The sequence below is a fragment of the Sapajus apella genome, unplaced genomic scaffold (assembly GCF_009761245.1).
Source record: "Sapajus apella isolate SASKATOON/1434 unplaced genomic scaffold, GSC_monkey_1.0 scaffold12, whole genome shotgun sequence".
Classification (NCBI taxonomy): Eukaryota; Metazoa; Chordata; class Mammalia; order Primates; family Cebidae; genus Sapajus; species Sapajus apella.
This window is the reverse complement of record NW_022436952.1, coordinates 11,735,593-11,745,823: the sequence shown is the minus strand read 5'-3', so window position 1 is coordinate 11,745,823 and position 10,231 is coordinate 11,735,593. Positions and strand designations below refer to the sequence as shown.

Genomic DNA, 10,231 nt, shown 5'->3' with positions numbered 1-10,231 from the left:
GTGTGTTCCTATGCAACAATTTTGCATGTTCTTCACATGTACCCCAAAACCTAAAATGCAATAAAATAAATAAATGGGGAAAAAAAAATAAAATAAAGAATAGATGACCAAAAATTTCTATAAAGAGCAAAAATATACTTCAAAAATAAGGTAAAATAAAGACCATTTAAATTAACAGAATTTTCACTAACAGGCTTACTCTTACATACATATATATGAGTCATGTAAGAAGAAAAATGACCCGAAATGTAAATAGTAAAGAATTAAGAATAAAGTATAAGCTATAAAGAATTAAATATAAAGTATACAGAATTAAGAATATCAGAAAAATAAACGTTCTTTAAATTCTTATTCACTGTTTAAATATTAATAATGATGTATTAAAAACATATATATATAATACTTTATATATATATAATTAAAAGACAAAAAGCAAAATCTGGAAAAGAAACAATGAACTAAAATATTTAAGGCAGTTTCATTTCTATGAAGAAATGTAATAAGAATGCATGATATAATTTTCAAATTACAGGAAATAAATGCTCACAGATATAAACCTAAATATATCAGTAGTTACATTAAATCTTAAATGACATAAATGTTCTTATTAAAAGCAAAGCTTATAATATGGGATTAAAAAATGATTTAGAACCAATTACATATTTTTATAAAGAATTAATCTTAGCTGTAAAGAACAGAAAGATTCAAAATAAAAGGGCAGCAAAACATATACCATACAAATACAAACTAAAATAAAGCTAATATCATCTATACTAATATTAAGAAATGCAGAATTTAATTCAAGAAAAATTACAAGAAACAGAGAAAAATTTAGTTTATTAAAACTGTGAACTCAACAGGAATATATAAAACTCCAAATTTATATGAAATGAGAACATAGCCTCAAACTACATTAACTGAAAACTCAGAGTTTTTTTAAAAAAGTAGATAAACCCACAATTAAAGTTTAAGAATTTAATATCATGGTAAAGAATAAATAAGTGTTATAAAATATTTGAACAACACAATTCAACAAATTTAAAAATAGTCATGTAACAATGCTTTCAATGACTTTTATGTAAGTGAAAATTAGAAAAAAATGAATACTTTGAATATTTGAGTATTCAATTTTTTAATAAAAATACAATGTAGATTAAAAGCAGTAGTTAAAAAGAATATTTATAATTTAAAAAGTATTTTAAAAGATGACAAATTTATCTAAGCACAGAAATTAATAAAATGAAAAAAGTGGAAATCAGAAACAAGGAAAAATGGAATTAATAAAATTAAAAAAAAAAATAGAGAAAATAGCCAGGAGTTGTTTCCTTGAAAAAAACTAATATAATTTATAAACATGTAACAAGTCTGATTAAAAATAAAAAAAAGAAGACATAATTTACCAGTACCAGGATGGATCAATTAGAAATCAATAATATGGGCATGACAGATAATGATTATAGAATAGTTTTATGAGAATAAATTAATAAAATGTATTAAAGCTGGTATAAGCAAAATATTAAGTCTAGACTTGAATAATAATATTTTCACTAAGTGAATTGTATCTAGAAAATGTTGTGATGAAGGTAAGTCCAGAGACAGATAGCTTCGAAATATTTAACAAAAATTTAACAGAAATCCTATCCAGCCCGGTCTGTGGCTCCCACCTGTAATCCCAGCATTTTGGGAGCCTGAGGAGGGTGGATTATCAGAGGGCAGAAGTTTGAGACCATGCTGGCCAACATGGCAAAACCCCATAGCAAAAAGTTAGCTGGGTGTGGTGGCATGTACCTGTAATCCCAGCTATGTCGGAGGCTGAGACAGAATTACTTGAATCCAGGAGGTGGAGGTTGCAGTGAGCTGAGGTCATGCCACTGCACTCCAGCCTTGGTGACAGAATGAGACTCCCTCTCAAAAAAAAAAAAAAAATGATATTCAAATGATTTCAAAAAATAAAAAAAGGGAATAGGCTTCTCAATTTATTTTATAGCACAATCTTAATTCCAGTCCCTGAGGAAGATATCAAAAGAAAAGAAAATTATAGCAAAATATCTCTCATGAATATAGATGCAAAAATCCTAAACTAATTATTACTATTTCTAATTCAGTGATATCTAAAAAGTATACATTGAATTTATTTCAAAAAATAAGACTGACCTAACATTTGAAAAGTTATTGTAATTTATTACACTTAGAGACTAAAGAAAAATATCATATGGTCATCTAAATAGATGAAGGAAAGACAGGATAAAATTTAGCACTCATTAATGATGACTAGGCATAGATGAAAAAATTATTCCAATAAGATTGGTCTATGTCTAAAAATCGAACCACTAAACTATACTAATTGCTAAACTATCAAAATATTTTATTTTGAGATTGAGAACCAGACAATGGCTTTTATGACTTTTTCTACTCAACATTACATACAAGGTCTTATGGGAATAAGGTAATAAAAGTATATACTTTTGAATAAAAGGCATAAAAATTGGAAAGGGAGAAACAAATTTTTATGATTCACATATACCATAATTATGTTCCTAAAAATATCCAATGTAATATATTTTAAATTCTATAAGAATTAGTAAGTGAATTTATCATTAAATAAAAAGGTCCAAATACAAACACTAACTTTTCCTGTATGCATTAGGAATATTTTGAAAATTACATTTAAAGCATACAAAGAGGAGCTGGTACCATTCCTTCTGAAACTATTCCAAACAATACAAAAAGAGGGAATCCTCCCTAACTCATTTTGTGAGACCAACATCATCCCGATACCAAAACCAGGCAGAGACTCAACTAAAAAAGAAAGCTTCAGGCCAATATCCATGATGAACATTGATGCAAAAATCTTCAATGAAATACTGGCAAACAGAATGCAACAGCAGATCAAAAAGCTTATTCATCATGATCAAGTAGGTTTCTTCCTGGGGACGCAACGCTCATTCAACATACGCAAGTCTATTAATGTAATCCATCACATAAACAGAACCAAAGACAAAAACCACATGATTATCTCAATAGATACAGAAAAGGCCTTTGACAAAATTCAACAGCCTTTATGCTAAAAACCCTCAATAAACTATGAATTGATGGTACGTATCACAAAATAATAAAAGACGTTTACAACAAACCTACAGCCAGTATCATACTAAACAAGAAAAAACTGGAAGCATTTCCTTTGAAATCTGGCACAAGACAAGGATGCCCTCTCTCATCACTCCTATTCAATATACTATTGGAAGTTCTAGCCAGAGCAATCAGGCAAGAAAAAGAAATAAAGGGTATTCAGTTAGGAAAAGAGGAATACAAATTGTTTCTATTTGCAAATGACATGATTGTATATTTAGAAGACCCCATCATCTTAGCCCAAAATCACCTCAGACTGATAAGCAACTTCAGCAAAGTCTCAGGATACAAAACCAATATGCAGAAATCACAAGCATTACTATATACCAATAACAGACAAACAGAGAGCCAAATCAAAAGTGAACTCCCATTCACAATTGCTACAAAAAGAATAAAATACCTAGGAATACAACTAACAAAGGATGTAAAGGACCTCTTCAAGGAGAACTATAAATCACTGCTCAACAAAATAAGAGAGGACACAAACAGATGGAAAAACATCCCATGCTCATTGTTGGGAAGAATCAACAAATCAAAGTAATTTATAGATTCAATGGTATCTCCATCAAGCTACCAGTGACCTTCTTCACAGAACTGGAAAAAACGACTTCAAACTTCATATGGAACCAAAAGAGAGCCTGCATAGCCAAGATAATCCTAAGCAAAAAGAACATAGTGGGAGGCATCATGCTGCCTGACTTCAAACTATACAACAAGGCCACAGTAATCAAAACAGCATGCTACTGGTCCCAAAACAGAGACATAGACCAATGGAACAGAACAGAGGCCTCAGAAGCAACAACACACATCTACAATCATCTGATCTTTGACAAACCTGACAAAAACAAGCAATGGGGAAAGGATTCCCTGTTTAATAAATGGTGTTGGGAAAACTGGCTAGCCATGTGCAGAAAGCAGAAACTGGACCCCTTCCTGACACCTTACACTAAAACTAATTCCAGGTGGATTAAAGATCTAAACATAAGACGGAACATCATAAAAACCCTGGAAGAAAACCTAGGCAAAACCATTCAGGACATAGGCATAGGCAAGGACTTCATGGCTAATACACCAAAAGCAATGGCAACAAAAGCCAAAATAGACAAATGAGATCTAATTAAACTCCAGAGCTTCTGTACAGCAAAGGAAACAATCAATAGAGTGAACCGGCAACCAACAGAATAGGAAAAAATTTTTGCAATCTACTCATCTGACAAAGGGCTAATATCCAGAATCTACAAAGAACTAAAACAGATTTACAAGAAAAAAACAAACAAATGCATTCAAAAGTGGGTGAAGCATATAAACAGACACTTTACAAAAGAAGACATTATTATAAAGCCAAGAAACATATGAAAAAATGCTCATCATCACTGGTCATTAGAGAAATGCAAATCAAAACCACTTTGAGATACCATCTCATCCCAGTGAGAATGACCATCATTAAAAAATCTGGAGACAACAGATGTTGGAGAGGATGTGGAGAAATAGGAACACTTTTACACTGTTGGTGGGAGTGTAAATTAGTTCAGCCATTGTGGAAGACATTGTGGCGATTCCTCAAGGACCTAGAAATAGAAATACGATTTTACCCAGCAATCCCATTACTGGGTATATATCCAAAGAATTATAAATTCTTCTATTGTAAAGTCACGTGCACACGTATGTTCATTACGGCAATGTTTACAATAGCATAGACCTGGAACCAACCCAAATGTCCATCATCAATAGACTGGATAAAGAAAATGTGGCACGTATACACCATGGAATACTACACATCCATAAAAAAACGATGAGTTCATGTCCTTCATAGGGACATGGATGAATCTGGAAACCGTAATTCTCAGCAAACTGACACAAGAACAGGTAACCAAAAACCATATGTTATCACTCATGGACGGGTATTGAACAATTAGAACATGTGGACACGGAGGGAAGCATCACACACTGCGGTCAGTGGTGGAAGGGTAGGGGAGGGACAGCGGGGGTAGGGGAGAGGGTGGGGAGAGATGAGGGGGGAAATATCAGATATAGGTGATAGGCGGATGAAGGCAGCAAACCACCTTGCCATGTATGTACCTATGCAACAATCCTGCATGATCTGCACATGTACCCTAGAACATAAAGTACAATTTTAAAAAAAATTACATTTAAATGTGATAAAACTTAGATTAGCCTTAAAAACATTGATTATCTAATTGACTATCTAATCATGGTTTTAATGAAATGGATACAACACCTCAACATGGACAACTACAAAGATTTGGAAATTAATAAAAAAAACTAAATAAACTTCCAAGAGAAATATTCATGGATTGAAGACTCAAATTTGTCATATTATTCTTTATAAAGTTAATTTATTGATTTAATGCAATCAAATCAAAGTACTACTAAATGTGTATGCCTGTTTGTGTTTTAAAGACCACAAATATTAATTACGAAAGACCAGATGTTCATGGTGATCCTTATTGTTTCACACTGATAGCTTTTGCTGGGACATTATTATTCTACTCTATAGTAATGTACCAGTTATCATAATGTTAATGAGGCCTTTGTTTATTTTCAGGTAAACATTTGAAAATAATAGGAGAAGCAAAATTTGGAGACTGTGTATTGTCTAAATTTCCTTAATCTGGCATGCACTTTCTTTGTAAATCATTTCCATTTAATTCTTTAAAAAAAACATTTGGAACGGATAAGATTTGAAACCAAAAGACCCCTTTTTTCATTATACTGTTTTATGTAATGTTTGGTAGTTTGCTGTATACAAATATATTTATTATATTGGTATTTACATATCAGATTAGCATTTTTTAAAAAGAAAGAATGGACTTTGTGATCCTTGAATCAGGAAAATGTTCCAATTACCTAACCCATCTAAGGTATCAATGTTTCTGACACTACTTTTGAGGTATTTATGGGATGTGTTCCACTTTAGGTGGGAACTTTTCTACTGTTTTGCTGAGTTATTCCCTGCTCCAATTTGATAAAATACAGCTTTTTAAGTGAAGCATATAAGTACAATATGTGGTAAAGTGCGTGTGAGGAAAAATATTAGACGCCGTAGTCAACAAAGCCCTACTTATGCAAAACGTGCACACACACACACACCCCTACACACATGCACTTTAATCACTCCAAAGAAGCACAATACTTTGCCATTTCAACTCAAATATTTTTTTGAAAAAGTCCCTCTTAGTTTTGGCTCTCATACATGGTTTCAAGGAAAATTCAGCCTCCCGGTATGATTAGATCTTAGAAACCAGTTGAATCTAAACAGCAATGCAAGAGAAAGATTAATGAGCGGCATCATTAGATTTACTCCATTGCGTACCCCAATGGATTTACTCCAATCTAGTTCCTTTAACTCACAGTATTTTGCTTCCCAGCTGGAAATTTAGTGTATCTGCTTTCATCACAGCCAGTTTCTTCTACAGCAAGGTTTCTCAACCTCAATACCATCGATATTTGCAACAGGGTAGTTATTGTTGTAAGAAGCTGTCCTGAACATCCGGGGCCTTCAACCCCTGGGCTGCAGACCAGTAGGTCTGTGGTCTTTTGAGAACAGGGCTACATAACAGGAGGTGAGCAGCCAGTGAGCAGGCATTACTGCCTGAGCTCTGCCTCCTGTCAGATCAGCGGGGGCATTAGATTCTTACAGGAGCACAAACCCCATTGTCAACTGTGCATGTGAGGGAGCTAGGTTGCTGCACGCTCCTTATGAGACTAATGCCTGATGATCTGAAGTGGGGCAGTTTCATCTCCAACCTCACCCATGGGAAAACTCTCTTCCACAAAACTGGTCCATGATGTCAAAAAGGTTGGGGGCGGTGAGGGGGGAACTGCTGCTGTACGTTTTAGGATGTTTTGCAGCATTTCTGGCCCTGGACCCACTGTATGCTAGTATCCACATCACCTGCAGTTGTGACCATCAAAAATGTTTCCAGACATTGCCAAATGTCCTGGCAGGGGCTGGGGAGGAATCATTCCCTGCTAAAAACTACTGTTCAGCAGAATGAAAACAAACGACAGAAATACAGAGACAGAAGAAACAGCATGTTTCCAATCAATGTATTTTAAGATGTTTTCAGCTTTTCAGGAGGATCTTTATATTTAGATAATTCGGACAATTTTCCTGTATAAGAGCGGTGAAAACTGCAGCACTGCAGCGTTTAGGAACTGATCTATTGCCATTGGCTTCACTCTACCTTGCTCTTCTCGTGGAGGTCAGCTCGTACTAATTTCAGTTTCTTTTGGATCTCAGTCAGAACGCCAATTTTCTGCTCCAAAATGGACAAAGACTGGGCAATGCAAAAATCAACGTCGTGATTGACTCTGTCAGCTGTCTCCTGGATGTTCTCCAACCATTGGCTAGATCCCTTCCTTGAAGTTGTAGTATCCTTCCCTAACAGAGTGGGTAATGTTTCAACCTCTTCAATCTCTTTCTGCTCCTCACTCTGTATACAAGGTATTTTAATAAATTTATCCCTCTGAAGAGACATTTCTGAATTTCTGATGTGTCTTTTTAACATCCTTGGTGCTTCATCTCCTACTGGATAGAGGCAATGATGGTAGGGCCTTACCTCTACATTTAATTCTTTTACTCTGTTTGCATATCTTAAAGTGTTGAGGGTGTTTTCACAAGAGGTCATCCCTGGAGAGATAGTCGCAATCATGCAAGTGAAGGAGTTCTGGCCTATAAAGGAGTCCCGGAGCACCTGTGTGAGTTTGCTGGCTCTGAATGGGGTGTGGGGTTTGTTCTGGCCCAAAGCCAGAATACATTCTTTGAGAGCTAAGAGACTCTTGTTAATATCTGCCCCTTCCAGCTGCCTTTTCCGGCTGGCTTTGGAGGTATCTGCTCCCCTTTCGTTCCCAGCTAAATCAACAAGGGAAAACTTGCCGTGCAATTTCCCTCTTGACTTCAGGATGATCTGGAACACTGCATGGCTCCTGGATGAGTGAGCGTTGACAGACGTTTGCCTGGAAGTCCGGCAGCTATTCCCTATTTCCACAAGGTTCAGCACTTCCTCCACACAACACACCTCTTGCTCCTGCAGCCCGACCACTTGGATTTGCTGATTGCTATCCTCAAGGACTTGCAACTTCTTCTTCCAGTTCAACAAATCATACACCTTGCCCCCATAAATCTCAAAAAATGTCCCATAGACTTTGAGGTCCAGCTCCTCATAAGTGGAGTTTCTGAGCAGGAGAAAGACATCCTGTGCCACTAGAGCGTAAATGCCCTTGGAACAATCTTGGGCCCTTCCTGGAAAGTCTCCACCCATGGTGTACGTCTTCCCACTGCCCGTCTGCCCATAGGCAAAGCAGGTGGCCATACCCTTGCGGAAGATGGACTCCACCAGTGGCTGGGCGGTGAACTGGTACACCAACTCGTTGGAGGCTGTGTCGTCGAAGGCATGGTCAAAGCAGAAGGTCTGGTTCTCCAGGTAGCGGGTGAGGTCCACCTTTTGCTTGGACTCATGCACCATAACCACATTGTCCGAGGGGATGGTGATGATATCCAGGTCCTTCATCGTGGTCTCTCTCTGGTTGAGAGGCCGCTTTCTCACGCAGACGCAGATGCGATGTTCTTGCGGGGGCTCCAGCACTGAGATCTTGCTGCTGTTCAGGTGCCTCCGACACTCTTCGATCATGTGCATGATCTCATAGTTGGGGTTTCCGGTGTTGACATCGAGGGCGCGTCTAGCTCGGATCTCCTGCTGCAGCCGTCTGCGCTTTTCCCGCTGCTTCTGCAGTTTCTCGATTTCCTGGAGGCAGGGAGACTTTTTCTTCTTCATCAGACAAGGTTTGCTGGGGACCCTCACGTCCAGGCTGTCTCCTGAGGCTGTTTTGTTTTTCTGGGGGATCATCGCAACCCATTTCGTGGTGGAAATCCGGTCCCCGATGGCCGAAGAGGGCGCCGGAGACAAGGGGGATAAGGGCCCGGGCGGCAGGCGGCGCTCAGGGGAGTTCAGAGCTGGATTCAACAGGAGTATGGTCTCCAGGTCAATCTTCTTGCCTTTTTTGACTGCTTTCTCCAACCACTCTACCGTGACCCAAGAGTTTTCTCTGTTGATCTCCGTGACCACAGCGAGGTGCATCCGCTTGTCGCTGCGCTGGATCGCCACGCAGACGCCCACTTGGATGTCTCCGAAATGTGGCTTCAAGGGCTTCTGGGGCGAGAGGCGTGGGGACACAGGGCGGCAGAAACGGCTGGCCATGGTGAGTGATGGAGGTAGGAGGGCACGCTCCAGGGCCCTTGGGGTTGGCGCAGCAGGACCCAAGCCAGCCTGAAGCCCCCGGAGCACTGAGCACGGTTGCAGTCTACGCCTGCCTTTGTGAGCCTAGCAGTCAGGGGCCTGGGCTGGGGCCACTCGCGTCACAAAAGGATGAGAAGAGACGGCAGAGCCTACGGGTTAGGAGTGAAAGGTACCACGAGCACAAAGGAATGGAGAGATTATTCTCTGCCAGTCAGGGTGAAGGGGTTGGAAGAGGATGTGGCATGCTTTCCGGATCATGGTGAGAAAGTGCAGGGAACAGAGAAACAATGGGAATCATGGAGTTGAAATTTAATTTATACATCCCATGTACATTTATGCCTAAGCTTTGGAAGTATCCAGTCTCCCAGGAGGCCTTGGCTGGCAGTCTCAAAGCTCAGTGCTTTAATTTGAGAATTGCTATGACATTCCCTTAAACTTTAACTCTCCAGTGATCAGTGGGAACAGATAAAGGTAGAGCTGTTTGCAAATCTCAGGCTTCCATATTCAACAGGATCCCAGAAAGGCTCCTTAAACCTGCCATCTTTGTTTTTTCACCACCTTCGAAACGTGTAACTTGTTGCAGAGTCACAACTTAAAGTTATCCCAGTTTAATCAGCTTTCTCATTACAAAATCAAAATGAGTAGGATGTAGCAGGTCGTTGTGGTAATTTGCTAATATGAAACTTCCTTTGGTACAGCATCTGGGTTTGCAAACACAACATGTTTATCACATTCCAAGTGGCTCTGACAGCTATAAAGTGAGTTTTGTTGTGCTGCAGTCACCACCATTTTTGAGATTAGTTCAGTAATTACCTTTCCAAACTCCTTCAGTAATTACACTT

The 10,231-nt window shown here is 38.2% G+C and overlaps 1 protein-coding gene across 1 annotated transcript; it reads right to left on the bottom strand.

Annotated features, from left to right (window-relative positions):
* Nucleotides 1–7,165: 7,165 nt before the first annotated feature.
* KIF2B (kinesin family member 2B) lies at nt 7,166–9,498 on the bottom strand. The gene has a single exon (XM_032279367.1). It carries the CDS (start codon nt 9,348–9,350, stop codon nt 7,329–7,331), a length of 2,022 nt encoding a protein of 673 aa, XP_032135258.1. The 5' UTR covers nt 9,351–9,498; the 3' UTR covers nt 7,166–7,328.
* Nucleotides 9,499–10,231: the final 733 nt, after the last annotated feature.